At 42.2% G+C, this 20,770-nt stretch overlaps 1 protein-coding gene across 3 annotated transcripts in view; it reads left to right on the forward strand.

Annotated features, from left to right (window-relative positions):
* The window catches only part of bcl9 (BCL9 transcription coactivator), a 39,548-nt gene that overhangs the window by 15,365 nt on the left and 3,413 nt on the right, over positions 1-20,770 (forward strand). For 2 of the 3 annotated variants that reach the window (XM_042494346.1, XM_042494347.1), the window contains exons 3-9: positions 8,906-9,394; positions 13,694-14,007; positions 15,253-15,363; positions 15,510-15,696; positions 16,606-16,702; positions 16,817-18,998; positions 20,273-20,545. In XM_042494346.1, coding sequence (XP_042350280.1) covers positions 9,108-9,394; positions 13,694-14,007; positions 15,253-15,363; positions 15,510-15,696; positions 16,606-16,702; positions 16,817-18,998; positions 20,273-20,545 — 3,451 coding nt within the window. In that variant the 5' untranslated portion in view covers positions 8,906-9,107. The remainder of the gene's footprint in view (positions 1-8,905; positions 9,395-13,693; positions 14,008-15,252; positions 15,364-15,509; positions 15,697-16,605; positions 16,703-16,816; positions 18,999-20,272; positions 20,546-20,770) is intronic. The other variant, XM_042494348.1, reaches the window with a different exon arrangement.

Consider the following 20,770-nt stretch of genomic DNA (forward strand, 5'->3'; position numbering starts at 1 on the left):
CGATTAAATGTTGCTACCCTCACTAGTCTGCACCAAAAAAACTAGTCTAATAAACTTATTATTAAATTATTCTTAATTTGTCATTTGCACATTAGTTACATGATTACTTTAATGTTGCTGTATTAAAGTAGCTCACCCTATACATAAAAACTGTGTCCTTGCTTCAGCGGCCGTGGGTTTGATTCCAACTCTGGCCCTTTGCTGTATGTCATACGCTTTTTTTCCCCCTTTCACACTAAAAGCTGTCTTGCCAAATAAATGCAAAAAATCCAAAAATCAAGCATCTGTCAGCTACTAATGTAATTACATAAACCAGTGGGGTTTTGCAGTATTTTGATTTTATATAGTGAATTGTGTTCATGTTGTCTATGGGTAATAAGAAGTGTTCAATAGTGCAAAGTGTCACACATCTCAGCAGCATTTAAAAAAATGATTTGCTTACTGAAAAATGTGATTGTTGATTTTAAATGGCTCTCATAATATATGCAGTGTTTTCTTACTTTTCAAATCAGGTCAACAGGTCCAAGTTTAAACTTCCATTTAATTGTCAGGGAAACTAGTTTTTGGGAACATCCCCAGTAAAATGCGTGATTCATATCACAAAAGTAAAACACAAGTAAACATACACCGTTGTGCCTCGTGGGAAGACTTCATTGTTGTTTCCTGCTTTTGATTCTGTTACAGTTGCTCTCAAGACACAGATGACGGCACTGAAGCATTGACTCAGTTGGATTTTTTTAAAAAGTACCAAATTTCAATGTGCCATTATCTCATAATAACCACCTGTGACTGCTTTCCAACAAAAGTCACTCAGCTGACTTGGAAATTTGTATCTATTCTTTTAATTTAAAAGCTTTTTTTTCAATAGTTTGACTTTAAATTTTCAGGAAGGATTTGAGACTAGATGCCAGACCTGATTGAGTTTTGTCTCAAACATTTGACTTCATATGTGATAATTTGATTTAAATGATTATTTGGTGCATGCGAGTTGCACCCTCGTGTTGATAGATGGAAAGGCTTTACTGTTTCAGAGAGCAGACTGCACGGTTACTTGCTGATGGCTTTGCGTTTTTTTTATTTATTTTTTGTATATTCTTGCAGAGAACTGCAGGGAGAGGTGAAAATAATGTGTCTGATATTGGCCTAAACAAATAATGGACGAAAGAAATTCTTGAGATGGAGGCCGAGCAGACGGAGTGCGCGTAGGGGAGCTCGAGAGCGAGAAAGAGAGAGAGCAATACTCCATTGTGACTGAACTGCAAAATGGGATTTGCATAAATAAGGCTGAAACATCAGCAGGCCCTTTTACAGCCAACAGCAGGGCTGAGATGAGGGAAGAGAGTTGGTGTGTGTGTGTGTGTGTGTGTGTGTGTGTGTGTGTGTGTGTGTGTGTGTGTGTGTGTGTGTGTGTGTGTGTGTGTGTGTGTGTGTGTGTTTTGATACTTGTGTGCTCCCCCCCATCTTTTTGAAATATTTTCTTTGTGGTTCTGTTGTGTTAAAAATTGAAGCCAGTGGACTGGGTTGGCTACAAGGTCAAGGTGTCTTCTCCTTATTCATACACCTTTAAATCGCTCCCCTACCAGTGGATACTTAACTGGTACAAAGCCTCCCATCTCCCCTTCAGAGGAATTTGGGTGACGTAGCAGAGAAGGTCTACTCTCTACACTGCGCTCAGCCAGCGTACGATGACTGTTACATAAGCATGAAATGAAATGCTCCCTTTTAGTGCCACCCGCATTGGAAAACCCAAATCTAATTGAATTGAACTATTTTCTGCCCTCTTTTCATGTGGAACCTCATATTTATATCAGAGGCAAGAAGCTCATTTTTAGAGCCTCATTATACTGTTTTCCCATTAACTTGCATGCACTGCAGCTCCCCGCGTGTGCTGTGATAGACAGTTCAGCGTCTTTACTGGAGATAGAGGAAGAGAAATCTCTGTGATTACCTCTACGTTTTTTTGTTGTGTGCATGCACTCGGTGGGCTGCAGTGCGCACGCCTGACGTGCGTGTATGTGTGCCAGCGTGTTCCTTATGACAGTCATGTCAGCAAGCTCCCCAATTAGTGTCTCGTTAGTGTGCGATTGGAGGGAAGGGGTGATTGACAGGTCCTGCTGTTTGCGTCTGTGTGCGTGTATATACTCACATTACACACATTTGTGTATGATTGGGGTTTAGGCTTAGGTAACACCCCTTGAGGGCATACATGCTAGTTAGGGCTGAATTAGGAAGGAGACCGATTCTTTGATATAATAAAATGAAATCTCCTTTAGCAAACTGAATACCTTTTTCAATGGAGTCCAATGGGCCGCCATGTATGGTCCCTGTGGTACATCAACTCAGTCAAGGCTCGTCTCCGTCCTTCCACCACGTTGGAGGAATCATCTCTGCATTTGAGTCAGGACAGCAGAATCACTGCTCATTCACAGGCCAGAAGCCTTTTTAACTACACCTAGACACCCCACGCCATTGTACTTAGGACAAAATGCTTTTCAGATGGTCGGACATCTTCTGAAACCTCTTTTTGCCACAAATAAATGAATGTGTGTGAAACCCTGATACATAGCGATTCTGAATATTTTAAACAGGTTCAGTGCTCATTTTTCATAGTATCAAAACACTGGTACCAGCTTCATTTTCTTGCTTATTGCTGATGTTTATTACAGTCATTCTGCTGTTTCTGTTACTAACCAAGGAAAGAAAAGTCACGGTTATGTTATGGCCTTGGTGTATTTATTATTTAATAACAAATGTAAATTGTATGTCCTCAATTTAAATTTTTTTTCCTGTAGTTATCGAAAATGGTATAACGTATCAATATCTGTCAACGTATTACATCAAAGTTTGAAATTCCAGCATTGTGATAACACCAGTACCTTTTATGCAAAATAGTGTGGCGGGGTTTATGTCGCCGTAACATTCCTGCCTTGAACAGGCAGTGTAAAAGAGGCTGAAGTCAACTTTATAACTTTATCATCAGTTCTGCCATATTTACAGGGCATATAGATGATCAAAATGCTGTTTCTTTCAGACCACGGTGTTTGGGATGTTCTTTTTGATGTTGGAATAGAGAGGATTGCGTCCAACACTTTTTGCGAATGGCTGAAATGAAAAACTCACCCACTCACTCACCTTAAACAGCACTTGGCCCGGTGTGCTGAGCTGAGAGAGAAAGCAGAATTTTAATTTCTCTCTCAAGCTCTCTTTTGTCATTCTTCAAACAGCTATTGTCATTTTTTTTTGTGAAGTGAAACACCTTGAATAATACTGGGGAAAATTTGAAAGTGTGTGTCTTGTCCCTCTCTCTGATGGCAGGCTTTTTGCCCAGCTTTCTAATGTAGCCATTTTAGAATAGCTATGAACATTTTTGTCCTCAGGCGTGGTTGGACAACATGTTGTATGAGCTAGTTTGTTTGAAGCACACCCTGGCCTTTATGTACACTTAGCACCCACACTCACTGATGTGTCATTTAAAAAAGAAAAACTCGCAAGCACATGTATATTAGTGCTGAACGTGCTCTTAGTTGTTTTGGAAGGAGCTCCGCACTAAAAACGTTTGATATCTTCCTATTGTTCCTGCTGCGACTGAAAGCAATAAGTGGCTTTGGACAAATGTATGATTATGATTTCTGTGTGCCATTTAATCCCCACTTGTCAAATGTGTCTTTTAAGTAAGAGTTTTGCCTTCCTGTCTTTGAACAAAGCATATAATCCTGAATGTTTTTATTGACAGTGTTTTGACTCACAGCGGCTCTCTGGCAGGTCGTTTCCACTGTGACTTACGCATGTCAGTGCCTCATTTTGATGAGCAAATTATAGTCAACAGCAAAATCAACATGCATCTCTGCATTTGCCACTGTTTTTGTCTCTCAATTCCAGAAACAACTACCGAACTGATGCTAATATAAAGTGTCTTTTCTGCTGATAGTGTGAAATTATTGAGACACAATATTTTGAATTGTGAATGTTTTATTCCAGGTCCATAGCAAAAGCCGTCTCTGTTGATTTATGTGTGCTAAACATCACTGCTGCTGAATTACTCGTGTATAATTGTTTTGCGGTCCTTGTTTCATAGTTATGTTGTGTCACAGAATAGAAACATGTCCTTTCACCAGAATAGAGGTCCTTCAACAGTTCAGCTGTAAATAAACATGGAGTCAAATCACATGTTCAGCAATCAATAATAAGCCCATTGCTTCTCAGGGCCCAGTTCTTCAAAAAAAAAAAAAAAGATCTGTATCAGAGTGATCTGGATCTGAAAATCCCAAATTTTGCTATCTGGGATCATTTAATTCATTTTACATTTGTGTCAATTTTTTAAAGAAATATTGAATTGGATCACCCTGATCCAGACAAAAACTTTTCAAGATTACCAAATCTAGAAAACCAGTGCTCTAAATGGGACTACATGTCACCGTGTACGCTACCAGCTACAAGAACAACAGCTAGAACCACCAGCGCAGTGTTTCTATTTGAAGAGACAGAAAACATCATGGGGAATGCAGTTGTTTGAAAGTATTAAGAATTGTGTCGCCATAATCAATATAAAGGGAGAAATGAAATTTTTTTGTTTGATATGAATGGCTTTTTTTGGGGGGGGGGGGGGGGTACTTTCATGGGGACAAAATCCTTTATCTTATTTTATTGTTTTACTTTATTGTAATCAAGAGAGTAGCACTTCCCTTCCAAAATGGCCCTTTCTGTAATAATCAGTCACTGCAGATACTTGAATTTCTGAAGAAAACTCTTCAAAAACATTCTTCATGAATTGCAGTCATTTGGGACCACATTTAACAAAAGCAAAACTATATCAAAACATCTGTTTACGAACAGTCTTTTACTAAAACGTTACAATATAAAACACTTGGTTGTTTGTACGCCTACGTGTAGTTTGCCCTGAGCTACATGAGCACACGTGCGTATGAGCTCTGCTTGAACAGAGTTTAAACCCATGTGCATGCTTTGGCACACACCTCGGCCGTGCATGAGACAAGTTGTACCGATTTTTTCTAAATCTTAATGTTTAAGCAAAAATGCATGTCTTTGCGAAGTACTGAGCATATGACTGGATAAATGAGTCTTGGAATATACTTCACAAGTTGTGTTAGAGTTTGTAAACAGATGTTTTGATGTAGATTTGCTGTTGTTAAGCTCAGTCCCCATTTATCTCAATTCATGAAGAATGAGGAGGCAAGACAGAAAAATTAAGTTGTCCTCACAATTTCAGGGTAACATGCTGTGAGTAATTGACATACAAACAGGCATTTTGCTGGTGAAGTATTTTGTTAAAGGCCTCGTGTGTAGCCTAATGTCTGCTTTATCCACTTACGGTTGAAAAATAAAGCAAAAAATATAAACAAATGCATTTAAATTTGAGCAACTTAAATGTTTTTTTGTGTCTGAAGTCCACCCTAAATCCACCCCTCTGCTGGGATCAGGATCATCTAGATTTTTTGTTTTTTAATGGATCAAAGGTTTCCCCATCCTTATTAAAAGTCTGAAAAACACACACTGAAAGCTGATCCAGATCAGAATCAAAACTTCAGTCAAATTTAATATCCTTTTTTTTCTTTTTTTTAAACAACCCATTTTCACTATGTGATCCAATGAGATGGCAGAAACCTGATCTTCTGAACAACTGGGCCCCCATAAGCTCCCAGTCTTGTGTCAGAAAGTGTATTTTTATATTTAAAGGTTAGTGTAATTTGGCAACACAAGGCTCCTCTGTGTTTCCCTCTCGGTCCCTTTGGAGAAGCCAGCCTCTGTTCGTGTGCAGCAGTGATCTGCAGCCCCCGATAGTTGTAAATCACTTCTCCTGTAGACCAGCGAGAGATGAGTGTTGCTGCTGTAGCAGGAGTCGGTGTATTTGTCTGGTTCCCAGTGACACCTCCCCCCTCAAACCCCCCCAAACACCCCACCTCCTTCTCCCCAGGGAAACTCTGGAGCCAGTTACAATGTTGAGTGTTTTGGAAGAGCTCCTAAATATTTTCAGGATGACAATGTAATCTGACTGACTGGGCCGCTCTCTCAAACAGGATTCTCATGCAATTCTCGTGTTTAGCACACACGCAAACAGAAACACACAGTGGTTAGTTTGGACCACAGCACTACCTCTCCCACTTTACCACCACCGCCGAACTTCATTGTCGGCTACAGTTACAATTTAGTGCTGGTATTTATATAGTTAACATGATACTCCACCCAAAGTCTGCACAGTATAAAAGTCTAACCTGACTAATATTGAAATTTTTGAGGCCAATGGCAATGTTAAGATTTGCAAAGTGAAAAGATCCAATAGTGATATCTTCCACTAGTCATCTTTTCCCATTCCCACGGTCCCATGGCCATAGAAGACCTGGAAAATTCATGGAACTAGTAAAAATTATTTAAAAGTTTGGAAAAATCATGGAAATTTCTTGTGTAATAAAGTGGTGAATTTATTTTCTGTAGCTGATGAAGTAACGTAGCTCTAATATGTGTCAACATGTGACGTTTTGGTTGTTTTTTTTGTTAATTTGTTAACCATGAAAGTTTCTTAATTTTCGCCCTGTGTTCCATCTTTCCCATGAAACGTCACAAAAAACTTTCTCAGCATTTTTTGGCTTTAGGGGAGGGACATGCAACTTTCAGCGGATGTATTTTGTATTTATTTTATAGCCGATTTTTAAAACTTAATTGATTTTTTTCTTCTTGTTTTAAAAAAATATTTTTTGTAGAAAAACTAAAAACTTGGAGATTTTTTTTTCTTCTTTTTTTTAAGAAAATAGTTTTGGAAGGCATGTTTTCTTTAGAAAAAAAATGTAATTTTTTTAAAATTATACATTTTACATAAATATATACAGTTCAGTGCTCTCTGGCTGACAGAATATGTAAAGGTGACTGTTTCTAGCTGAACCCAAACATATCTTTGGCGTGACAGTGGACATATGCAATGAAACGATGTACCTGCATAAGCTATTTAGGCCATTTTATTTGTCTAACTCCATAAAAGACTTACCATAGTGTTTGAATGTGGCAGCATGTCACGAATACTCACACTTTTGATTTAATATGCTGCTTTTGTCTGTGCCATCAGCTATTGACGGTGATCACTTGTCATACCAAGCACACAGATGAGCAGCGTAGATTTAAATTGTGCTGTAGGAGAGAAGTTTCTGTGAGCATTTTGTGATGCACATTACACAGGTGTTATTTAAGAAGAAGCTTTTTCTTTGGGCTTCGGCCTTTCATCCAAATGCACACAGTGTTTTATGCCACAGAAACGGATCGTTTGTAAAACTTCTAGGATGGTGCAGATTTTCAGAAACTCTGTTTTCAGTGTCAGTGCGAGACAGGGAAAATGGAATTTGGGGCTTGTGTCTTCAGAGCGTGTGCCGTTATCTTGTCACAAATGGTGTGCAAAAGCAGAAAATAATGCTGGCTTTAACTTGATAAGGACATTTTCCTTGTTTACAAATAGATGTAGTTATTCTTCTACTATATTGAGGAACAGTCATCAAGAATTATCTTCTTTGTGTGTGATTGGTCAACATTGATTTAGCGTGAGTTATTTAGCCTCCTGCTGATTTGGCATACTTCTGTATTTTCATTTTAATGGCGTTTTTTTTTTTTTTTTTAAGATTGGGTCTGCACCATAGCACCAAGTAGGTGGAGTCAGCACTCCATTTGACATTTTGCCATTTGGCTAAGTTTCAGCAGTGAGAGCGGTGCTTGCGTCATCAGGACCACATTGCCCATACAAACACCAACAAGTCATGGGAGATTGTTCAGACAGAAAACTGATGAACGTCATTCGAGCTTACATAAAATCGTGTTGTGAATGTTACTGTCCATGCAGGCAAATATTTCTCAACTAGGAAAGTTATCATGGCTTTTGCTCAGTAGGTCGACATCACTGTTTGTATCGTCAGCTGACAACTGTGTGGTTAGCGCAGTGAAATGGAGCGGACCTAGTGCTTGTGTGGATTTTTTTTTTTTTTTTTTGCAACAAAGGAGGAGACAACCTGTTTTCAAAAATACTTGTGCAAGTGTGTAGACTAGGTCTGATACTTCCCACAGGGTTCCCACAGTCATGGAAAGCCTGGAAAAGTCATAGAATAACAAAAACACTTTTTCCAGACCTGAAAAAGTCAGAAGTCATGGAATTAGTAAAAGTCACCGAAAGCTTTTGAAAAGTCGTGGATTTTCGTTAGTGATGAAATTGTCACAGTACAGTTTCGTGGATAACCTCCCACACAGTGTAACATAATGGCAGATTTATTTTCTGTAGCCATAATGTTCATTTAATGTTCGTGTCGATGTGTGACAACATTTTGCCATTGCATACGTTTTTTCATTTTTCTCCTGCGGTTCGTGTAGGCTAGCTAGCTGGAATTAGTTTGAATAGAGTTCAAATCTAATATGTTTGAAAAAACACAAGTTTGACAAATTTTTCTCTTTTTTTATGGATCCTTGATAAGTAATGGAAATGTTTTGAAATTTTGTCCATGAAAATGTGTGGGGACCCAGTTCCCATATCCTGTGAAAACTTATCATTATAGGTTTTTTTTTCATATATATATAGTGGACATTTTTACTTTTCAAAGCTGCAAAAGCATATGTTACACTAATGACCAACTAACTCTTCTAATCAAGTGCCTCAATAACAAATTTTATTCATGAAACTTGTGCTTTACCCACTGGAACATGTCAAAATTTGAATCCATGCCTGCTGACATGAATTAAAGCTGACCAAAGCCGCAGTGGGGGAAAAAAAAAAATCCAACTTTTAGCAGCCATCTTTCAAGCCTTCACTAGTAAATTGATACTAAAAAGATTTTGAGTGTCACTTTATTTTTTTTCAGACTGCTTCCCTCTTTTTTAGTTTTGTTAACTGTTCTTTTCCCTCTCTTTTTTCTCTCAACAGTGTGCCCAAGGGCCGTTAAAAGCCCCCTTGGGGGATTTTCATAAATACACACCGAACAAGAAAAGACTCCTGGACTATTGTTATTGTTTTTACACACTTACACACACACACACACACACACACACACACACACACACACACATACACACACACACACATACACGCACACACACACATCCACACAAACAAGGACATAGAGAGAATGTTGGAGGTCCAAGAGGAGAGGCCAGCGGCGGCAGGTACAGCAGCGACACATTTTAACAAGAAGGAGCGAGGGAAGAAAGAGCGAGAAGAGGCAAAGGACGGTCGGGGAAACCTCTCCAACATTGGGAATCCTGTTCCTGGCTCCAGGAACGTGCGCACAAAGGCGCCACTCACACACACCGGCAGTCCTCACCAGCTCATCACTCCACCCTGTTCTGTAGTCCTGGGAGCCCCATCAATGCACTCCAATAGGCTAAAGAACTCCCCGTCCACCAACACGCAGAGGTGAGTGGACTCTCTCACTGACCACCTGTGGGACTAGTGCTGTGATGCAGTGATGGGGTGCTGTGATGGTAGTAATAAGCAAGCACTGGTCTATGTGTGTGAGTATGAGTGTGTGAGATTTTAATGATTGTTTTAACAGCCTAATCAGCCAAACACTGATGTGAATGTTGATTAAAATTATGCATTTAATCCAGACTTTCTATGAATGGCAGCACAACTGCACAGCAAGCAGATCTAAAATTTCTTCTGCACCATGTTAAACAGATTGTTTTTATGGCTGCACAATATTGTTGTCATCAGTGATGCTAAATAACATTTAACATTTTTAACAGCTAGGGGTGGTAATCACCACAGGTCCCACAATCCGAAATTATCACGGTACTCAAGTCACGATTCAATATTAGTGCAATTTTAAATGTTTTGCAAGCTGAGGACTATGATACAATTCATTGCAATGTATTATCTTTTTTTAACCAAATCTCTATATCTATAATATAATATCTCCACAAAAGAAATCCAGGGTTCCTGTGATCATGGAAAACCTGGAAAAGTCATTGAATTTCATAATCACAATTTCCGGTCCTTGAAAACTCATGGAATTAAGAAAAATCATTGAGAGTTTTGGAAGTCATGGAAATTATGTTGTGTGTGTTGACATTTTTACAGTAATCTTTTGTAGATAACCTCACATGTACTGTAACCTAACAGCAAATTTATTTTCTGTAGCTGTCCACATGACATTGCTCTAATATGTGTCATTTTGTGACATTTTACTCATCATAGGGCTGGGCAATATGGCCTAAAATTAAAATTCAGATTTTTGTCTCACCAAACTCAATTTACAATTTTAATGGATTTTTTTGCCTCTTAAAACCAGACTATAAATGAAAAACGACATTTGCTTTGCTTTGATTTTAGCAATAAAAAAAACAAAGGCAAACTGAAAAATGTTGAAGGCTTCAAAGCAGTATTGCATATTGCAGTTTTGCATACTGTACAGTTTTGCAATTGAAACAGTAGAGCATCGAAAATGATCAGTTCTGAAATCATACAACCGTCACTTCAGGTCTGTTGTAGTGGAGTCAGATGACATCATGTACAGATGAGGCAGGGCAACTTCAGCAAAATACTTGCGGCTTGGTAACACATACCTGGGGTCAATAGTGTTCAACATGTGGATAAACCCAGGTTTTTCCACTGTATATATGGGCACAGTTCGGCTTGGCACCAGGTTGCTTTCCTGTCATACGGGACACAATGGGAAAATGATTCTACTAATGTCGGCTGCTTTTTACCTGGTGTTTGTGGGCTGACGCGATCTCGTGCATCTTGAAATAAGACTGATTTCTCCCACTGGGCTGCGCTCCTCTGCTTGAGATGTTGAAAACTGGTTATGAAATTGGTCATGCCTTTAGCTGCAACAGCCTGTAAACAAAGTTTGCAGCAGATGGGGCGTCGGGTGGCTCCATGGATAGAGCGGGCGCTCCGTGTGTGAAGGTGGTGTGGATTCATCCGTGGATTTGATACCGGCTTGCAGCCCTTTCCTGCATGTCATCCACTCTCTCTCCCCCTTTCACGCTAGCAATCTCCTATCTAATAAAGGCAAAAATGCCAAAAAAAAACAAACAAAAAAAAAAAAACAACAACTTTGCAGTGGACTGTGGTTTGTTGAGATCTGATGCCGCAAAACCGAACCAGTTCCAAACCACTGATGAGATTTACCGTTTTTAGGAATGTACTCCCCTTTAGGTGGGTTTCCATTACAGATTTGCGCTAACCTTGAGCGATATTTTTGAAATGTCAGTAAAACACAGTTTGTGATATGACTGCGTTTCCATTGATGTTGTGTGACTCCTCCTTTTGCAATAACATTCCAAGAAGCATGGCGATGGATGTTCAAAACAGTAGGTTTATTCTATTGCAGCCATCACGCTAGCTGTCATGATTTCCAATCGAAGGTGACGTAGGCGTGTTATGCGAGCGATAATGGAAAGGCAAGCCTCTTATACGTGGGAGTTTCTCCAATCTTCCATGCCGTCTCTCTCTTCATACTACCTGGAATTATGTTTGATTGCAATTTTAATCTGGTATGTTTGAAAAATGCAGGGCAAGTGGGACAAGACAAGTCTCCCTATTAAGGATCCTGGAAAAAGTCAGGGAAAAGTTTTGAAATTTTGTTTGTGAAAATGTGTGGGAACCCTGGCAATCTTTGTCACAGTCTAGTATAATTAAGACATTAAGATTGTATCTATTAAATCTTTTCAGTCTCTCTATCTCTCTTCAGTCATTTATATTGCCTTAAAAGGTATCTAATGGACTAAATAAGCAATTGATTTTAATAATCTAGACGGCAAAAAAATCTATTTTCAATATTAATAATTCATGCAATTAATAAATCAATACTTGGCATCTGTGTGTCCATACAATATTGCCATGCAAAGTATCATAATACTATACTGTATACATTTTTTCCACCACTCCTACAAACAACTGATGACTGAAGTACTCAGCTATGTCTTCCCACATCAATAAAATATAAACAGGCTTACTGGGGCTTCTTTTCAGTACATAAACCTAAAAAAAACTCATCACACAATATCAAAAATGAATAAACATTAGCTGTCAGTGTTTATTAACAGTTGGGAAGAGAGAACAAATACAAACACTAAACCCTCTGTTCAAAACAGAATGAAATGGAAAAAACTGGTCTGTAAAAACAGAAATGCTGAGGTTACTGGTAATGTATGGAATCATTCTGTGATGATAAAATATTTGTTGCCGTTTAGCCAAGTACAGATGCCAGTTGAAGCAGTCTTTTGGCTGATATGAGAGGTTGCAGAGTGATCAATGCTGGTATGTTGTGCAACTCATATCTTATTAGTTGCAAGGTGCATTTTGAAAAAGCTGGCCCTAAGGCCCTAAGCAGCATTTTTGGGTCATACTTAATTAATCCCTGTGGAGAAATGTGACCCATCCCAACTATTTAAGTAAAGTTTGCAACTGTATCTAAGGCCAGTGGCTGAAGGCTTTATATTACTTAGCATGCTTGTGTTGTTTTTTTAAAGAGGGGGTGACATCTGGAAGAAAACCCATGTAAATTTTTCTGTATGCAAAAGTCCAAGGCTGAGACCTTCTTGTTTTAACGATCATGGTATCATGCATCCAGGTTGTAACCAAGTGTGTAAGCATGATGATCGGTAGTGAAAGTCATAGTGCACACAAACCTGAGCATTACCTGAGCTCTTTACAGATCAAGTGTTGGTCAGGTGTCATAAAGATCAGCTTCTCCACTCCTTTTTTTTTTTTTTTTTTACCTGCAAGGTCTTGATGCATGATCCAGAGCTGTTTTAGGGTCAGAGAGTACACTGAGGTTGGAAGTTTTCCCTGCTGACTCATGGTTCTGGAGCCTCTGGAAACAGCTGTCTGGACTGCCAAAATTCTGGCTTTGCCCTCTTTTCTACTAGCTGCGAGTCTGTGTGAACATACATAAAGTGTGCTAGGCCGCGGCTGTGCTTTGTGGACATGTTGGCATTTGTTTTATGCTACTTGTACAAGTGTGTGTGTGTGTGTGTGTGTGTGTGTGTTTGTGTGCGCGCGTGTGCGTGTGCGTGCGCAAGTGCATGAGAGAGAGACAGAGAAAGAGATTAGGGTGTGGTAAGGGAGTTCTCTGCCAGTTGGATGTGTCCTGCTTGCCTGAACTGAACTGCTCTCACAACTAGTAAGCAGCAGTCATTTGTAGACATCCCGAGTCTCTACAGCAGTGATACTCAACTTACGGCCCGTATGTCAAATCTGGTTCCCAACAAGGGTGCAGGGTGGCCCCCTAACCATTTCTAAATCACGGGGAAAGTAAGTTATTCACACTGGGAATTGTTTTTGTATTTTTAGTATACATAAGGTAATAGAGTGCGTAAAAAATCATCAAAAATGAAATCCTAAAAATGTCCTTAAATTCTAGAAATATCCTAAAATCCAAGAAACATCCTAAAACCCTAGATGTGTCCTAAAATCCTAAAAACATGTATAGGGCTGCTGCGAATGGCCCTTGGCCTCCTGTCATTTTGCAAAAGTGGCCCCCAAGCAAAGCAAGTTGAGTATCCCTGCTCTACAGTCTGTGACTTAAGGTTTAAACATGTGCATGGATTTCCCAATATTAGTTATCTAATATAGCTTTTATAGAAATCCATACCAAATGCCGGATGTCATAATGGCTTTTTTCACAGCTGCATAAGAAAAAAAGAGGCAACAAGACAATTTATTGTATTTAATAATATCTGCGATTTTTTTCCTCTGTCCCAGCCCTAAACCTAAGACGGAGGCCATGGTACGCTCACCTCCCGTCATGTCCCCCTCCACTGCCACCCAGATGGACTCTAAAATGCCCAATCAGGGTAAACCAGGGAGCACTGGTAGCCAATCACAGCCCTCACCCTGTGACCCCAAGACCCTGGGTTCCAAAGGGGCTCAGAACGTGGCAGGGGGCATGGGGCTGAAGAACGGCCAGGGCCTGACCTCAGGCCCGAGCTCCAAGGTTAAAGTCAAAAGGGAGAGAAGCACCTCGGTGGAGTCATTTGAACAACCAGAGAGCGGCACGCCCACAAGTGAGGAAAAAGGTAAGAACCACTACTTATTATTATCTGAGCCAGAGGTCACTTCAACTGAGCATTTTCTGTTATTTAATTATTTCTTTTCAACTGTGATGGAGAAATCTGAAGCCTTTTTTTTTTATTTTGACAGATTATAACACTGAGGACGATCTAGCCTGATTTGGGTTAGCTCAAACCCCTTCCAGTTGGGAGTGTGTGCATATTAATTAGTTGTTGTCTAGTCTTGTCTTTGATCTTGCATACATGGCCATAATGTATGGCTGGCTTTAACCAAAGAGTTGCTATAGCCATCACATTGGTATTGGAAGGTCCTCCAAAAAAACAAATAATTGTGATGGTGTGTGATAAATGAGGTGAAAAAAGTGGGGCTGGTCAGTTCATGTCTGCCTGTTTAGCACAAGCTAACGCAGCAGCAGCGACCAACATTGAACACCGAGCCATTTTACAGTTCCAACAAACTGACACTGAAATGACTCGACTCTGCCGTTAAATCGGTTGATAATTACAAGATAACATTAGCCTGTGTGCTGCTAACAGTTAGCTTGGTGCGTGCCGGTGGACACTCTCAAACTGTTGCAGGCACAGAGCTCACATTCCTGCAGCAATTTCATGATTACCAGAGCGGGGGGGTGTTTGATAGGTTGAGCGTATCAATACGCTGCACGCAGCTTTACAAGTCATATTCAGCAACACCTCCACTGCTGAAGCAGCAGACGTCTAACACAACCTCCGATCCAATCATTTTAAGTCTCAGCAGGAAGCCTTGGTCAGAAATTGTCTAATAGTTACTGTGAAGTGCTACAGTCAGTCTTGAAGTTTCACAATAAAAAATTTAAATATCTGATACAATTTAAAATGTTTTATGTTCTCACCAGAGAATGATCTACACACATGATTTCCTGTAGAAGCAGTTATCAGATTTATTCTGCAGTAATTAATGGCAGAAATTGCATGAACTCTCCCTAATTACTGCCCATGGTTGGTTTGTTGTGTCCCTTTTATGATTTACCACTGCATAACTGTATTTAGAGAAGTGCTCCACATATATTTATTTTCTCTTCATCTGGAGATGGCAACAGTTGGACATCTTGAAATATATACTTCGTAGTCCCTTAAATTCACTTGCACAGATTAAACCCAAGCCACTGATGTGTGTGTGTGTGTGTGTGTGTGTGTGTGTGTGTGTGTGTGTGTTTGTGTTTGTGTTTGTGTGTGTGTGTGTGTGTGTGTGTGTGTGTGTGTGTGTGAAAGCAGACAGCAGCAGGGTGAAGAGGATGTGTGTGGCAGAGAGGAGGCAGCCGTACAGTGGAGCTGACTGGTGCTCTGGGGGAGAAAGTGACGAAGATGACAAAGGATTCTTCAGTAAGTGTGTTAACGTGTGCATCCAAGCATACATAGCAGTCCCTTCGCTGATCAACTTGACTTATGCCAGCTCCTCAGTACAACTACACATCCCATAAGCCTGTGCTGGTCCTAAAGCCACCGTCCTCCCTGTTGTCTCCCCATAGACTGTAACTCCAGCGACGTGAAGCCCCAGGACTCCGTCACACATTCTACCTCCAATGCCGGACTCAGTCGCTCCTCCACGCCCTCCCACAATACGCTGGGAGGCCAGGGCTCCACAACAGAACCTGCTAGTGGCCAGAAACCAGGCTCAAAACTCGTCTATGTCTTCACCACAGAGATGGCCAACAAGTAAGGATGCTGAGCATTACCACTTGTGTGTAGAAATGGGCGATATGGTCGTAAAATAATATCACGGTATTTCAACAAAATGTTTATGTCTCAGATCTTTGTATTTTAAACAACAGTAACTCGTAATAAGATTGGGATTCTGTACAAAATATAATTACAACAAAAATTAAACATTTCAATAGTTGCAGAATCCTAAAAACATTGTCTTAAATCTTTAAACACTACATATTTAAATAAATGACTGAATTGTTTCTCTACCTGGACCTGTATGCGCTGTTATTTCTCCTCCACTCTTTTTGCTGAAGCATGCTTCACTCTGACGATCAGACCTGGTATTATCGTTGACGATATGATATTGCACACCCATAGAAGACAGGCAAATTAAATCATCATCTCAGAACTAAACCCTTTTGTTTTTAACACAAGCACAATAGACACCTACACTGAAATCCTTTGTTGAAATGCAGTTCAAAATTAAATGGAATTACTAGCAATGTCAATTGCCTGAAGTATATCAGTGTGCCCTTGTCATCAGCGGCGGTTGTTGTTTTTTGCTGCGGCTGTTGGTGTTTTTGTGGCACTAAGATACTTGCTTCCCAGCGCTTCTCTTCCTTCCCCCAACTTTCCCAGTCATAGCCTAAATCCATTGTGTGTATCTGCACAGAAATGTGTGTTTCTCAGTGGGAACGTACACTTAGATCAACACTCCATTGGGAATTATAGATCAAAGATGTGGATGCTCAGTGAAAGGTGTGTGTGTGCAATAGGTTGCTTAGTCTGTTGACCTTGGTTTTACCTTCATGGTCCCATCTAGTACTCATTCATCCGGCTCTCTCAAACAGGCACACACACACACATATTTATTGTGTCTGATGACTGATATCTGACTGTCTGCCTTCTTGTCCTCAGGGCAGCTGATGCAGTCCTTACTGGCCATACAGAAAACATCATTGCCTTCCACATGAAAAACATCTCCAACAGCAAGGACAAAGCTCACCTCCTCCTGGTAAAGACACACACACGCCCTTTTCAATACACAAATATATATATACTTTCATGCACATACATTTCCCATTAGTATGTCATAACCTAATCTTATTTCTGTCGCTCTCTGTTAAAGAACAATGCAGCAAGCAACCTTCGAAATGACTCCAAGCCTCCCCAGCAACCCCCGTCCCATGCCCAAGATCAGAGCCACCAGCCTGGATCCAAGCCGTCCTTACCTGGCATGGCAGAGCCAGCCCCACCCCAGCCTTCAAACCAAGGGAGCCAATCTGGTGTTCTTCCGCAGGAAGGGTCATCCTCTGCAGGCATGGAATCCAAAAATCTTCCCGGCAGTAGCCCCAGTAACACTACAGCTCCAGTTGACCAGGCCCCTGTCACCCAACCTGAGGCAGGCCTCAACCCTCCACCAGCAGGTGAAGGAGGGCAGGGTGGAGGCTCTGGTGGATCGGGTTTGACCCCCCAGCAGCAGCAACAACAGCAGCAGCTGGCCCAGGAGCTGTTGAACATGGAGGCCAACACAGAGGGTCTGTCCCAAGAACAGTTAGAGCATCGCCAGCGCTCCCTGCAGACCTTGCGAGATATTCAGCGCATGCTTTTCCCTGATGACCGTGATGCCCCACCAGCTGGGCCTCCACAGACCCATAGTGGACCCCATGATGGAGGCCCTGATGGTGCACCCCGCAGGTCTGAGCAGGGCCCTCTACAGGCTATGATGGCGCAGTCTCAGAGCCTCGGACCACCAGGTGGGCCAGGAGGGCCCCGTCCACAAGGTCCACCCTTTGGCCCTCCCCATGGTCCCAGGGACATGCCCCCATTTCCACAGGATGAAATGGGTCCACACATGGGGGGTCCAGGGGGCTGTGGAGAGGGAGATCAGATGACCCCAGAACAGGTGGCTTGGTTAAAGCTACAGCAGGAGTTTTATGAAGAGAAAAGGAAGAAACAAGAAATGCAACATCGGCCACTTCCTCCAGACATGATGATGCACCCCCATGGTCCACGTGGCATGATGCGAGGGCCCCCGCCTCCTTACCAGATGGGCCCAGGAGAGATGTGGGGAGGACCAGGTGGTCCACCAGAGCACTACCAGGAACGCATGGGTATAGGCCCTGGCCCCAGGGGTATACCGCCACATATGCAGAGGATGCCTGGCTTCTCTGGTATGATGAATCCCGAGATGGAGGGACCCCCAAGGCCTGGAATGGGCTGGCCCGATGACATGCCTCCAAGGATGGGAGATGCACGAGGCTTCCCTGGTGGGCCTGGGGGAATGTTTGCTGGTCCAGGGGGTCGTGGTGAGCGTTTTCCAAATCCTCAGTCAGTCCAAGAAGCAATGTTCCACCAAGGTATGGGTGGAGAGAAGGGCCTTCCTCCAGGGATGATGATGGACATGCAAAGGATGATGGGGCACCAAAGAGGTGGAATGGAGCCTGGTAATGGCATGGGCATGTTTCCCAGAATGCCTGGTGATGGTCCTATGAGTCCATCCTCTAGGCTTCAGGGAATGGGGGGAAGGGAAATGGGGCCTGAGTTTGGCATGGGGCCCGGCCCTGGGCCAGGACCTCATATGCACCCTTCAAAGCTACGAGATCCCTCCATGAACATGAGTCCTGATGAGATCATGAGAATGAGAGGAGGTGGAGGACCTCCGATGGAGAACATGGGTCCACAAGGCCGACCCATGCAGGGTCCTCCCTTCCCTGAGCAGACACAGCCAGGAGACTTTCCTATGGGGCCTGGGCGGCCTTTCCCAGGTGGTCCTGGAGGAATGAGGGGTCCACATGCAGACCAAGCCTTTGGTCCAGAGCACAGATCTACACCGACAGGAGGTAATGGCCGAATGAACCACCTGCCCCCTTCTGGTGGCCCTTCACAAGGTCAGAGGGGCCGCAAGCCAGCAGATCTGAATGTCCAAGCAGGAGGGGGGAACTCTCCCAGTATCAACCCACTTAAGTCCCCTCCTCTGAGGCAAGTGCAGTCCCCCATGATGGGCTCTCCCTCTGGAAACCTTAAATCCCCCCAAACACCGTCCCAGCTGGCTGGCATGCTCACTGGTCCCACAGGCCCCAGTGCTCCTCCACCTCCTCCAGCTTCAGCACCAATGAAGTCGCCCCACTCCATGATGGGATCAGCTGGTGCCTCTCCTGTTCATATGAGGTCTCCCTCTCTTCCAAACCCCTCTCCAGGATGGGCATCTTCACCAAAACCACCCATGCAGAGTCCTGGAGTACCACCTCAGGGTGGCAAGCCTCCCCTCAGTATCACCTCACCAAACATGATGGGGAGCATGGAGCAAGGTACAACTGTCTCTTCTATTTTCTGTGTTCAGCAGCACCTGGACTTATTCTTCTTTCTGTGCTTAATGTTTCCGTTTCCCTTTTCACTGCATCTTTATTAAATTCAGTTCAGTTTGGTTAAAGGAGTATTAAACTGATATAAAGAAGGCCCTCATCTAAAACTAGGCTGTCTCTGCAGTAGAAAGAAGCAAATACTTCTGAAATCGGTGCTACATGACCTGAGAAAACAGAGAAAAAGGGTGCTGCTTTTGCTCAAGAGGTAGAAAACCTACAACTACCAGAATGCCATAAGCCTGATGTAATCTGGAATGGCCCGTGTGAAACAACGGCGACTGGCCATATCTTGCATTACAGTCAAATAGTGAGCTACAACGTCAAACAGTGAGCTACAGAGCACTTCTGAAAACATTTGAGGTGAGAAATATACAGCAGTAACAGAATCTCGGTTATATTATATCCACGCTGCTTCGGTTTAACATTTAAGCTCTAGTTTTCGGCTTCTGTTTTCACTGTGCAGGAAGTAGTGTGGCGCCCACTTCCTGTTGACAAATTCTCGCCATTACAGGAATACGGGGCATTAAAACATGTTTCTGAAAGCAATTTAGGTGAGACAAAAGCAGTGCAGTAATGTAACCTTTATTTATATTCGATCAGCACTGCCTAGTTGCACTGTTTGATATGATTTTGGTCTGAGTTTGAGAGACCAATAGAGGGGTGGGTGTGTCTTGTAATCAGCTGAAACTCTTTAGGTACGTTGTGGCGGTGGCAGGGTCGACGTGCAATACAACAAGTATAGTCTGCAGTGAAAGCAACAGCCCCAAAAGCTGGTAAAACTCCCCCAGAATATGTAAATAACGTCAAAAAGGGTAGTGGGGGGTGTGGATGCGTTTTGTAAATATTGTGTTGAATTTGTATTACATTTTTAGTCACTGATCTTAGTGATTGTTAATATCATTTGTAAAAAATCTGACTTGTCCCCCCTCATGAAATTAGAACTAAACTGAAAAATGCAAATAAAATAGATCTAGAGGCTATTTATCAAATACATGTCTCATTCAAGTGAACACATCTGTATGAGGGGTGGGGTTGGGTGGGTGATGGTCCAGTGGCTCCCTCTTGTGGCCACAGCATTTAGATCTCACTGAGCCAAAGCACACACAGTGTTGATACATATCTTCAGAGTTAAAAACAGTGTCAGAGAATCAAAAGTCTCAAATGCTAAGATTCATCATCTCTTTGTCGTGTCCTCTCTTTCTCGTCACGCCATCCTCTAGGTGGTAACGGCCCTCCTTCAGCTCCTCCTTCATCAGGGGCTCCATCTGGCTCCATGTCCCTCCCAGGCAACGTCCCGTCTGGCAGTCCATACACCATACCCCCTGAGCCAACTCTATCCCAGAATCCTCTCTCCATCATGATGTCACGCATGTCCAAGTTTGCAATGCCCAGCTCCACCCCGCTCTACCATGATGCCATAAAGACTGTTGCCAGCTCTGATGACGACTCGCCCCCGGCTCGCTCTCCTAACCTGCCATCAGTGAACAATAACGGTAAGCCATCTGAAATATCTTTTGTTTGTTGTTTAATTTGTACTTTCGATTCCACCCACATTGCGCCATATTTCTACTGATCCTCCTTTGATCTGCCTCACAAGTGTGTGTACTGAATATGTAACTAGAGTTGGGTCGATTTTCAGTTTTGCTAGTCCACAAGCTTAAACTGCTGTAATGTATGCAAACCGGTTGCCTAAGTCACAGTGTTAAATTGAACTCAAA

Source organism: Plectropomus leopardus, chromosome 10, assembly GCF_008729295.1.
Source record: "Plectropomus leopardus isolate mb chromosome 10, YSFRI_Pleo_2.0, whole genome shotgun sequence".
Classification (NCBI taxonomy): domain Eukaryota; kingdom Metazoa; phylum Chordata; class Actinopteri; order Perciformes; family Serranidae; genus Plectropomus; species Plectropomus leopardus.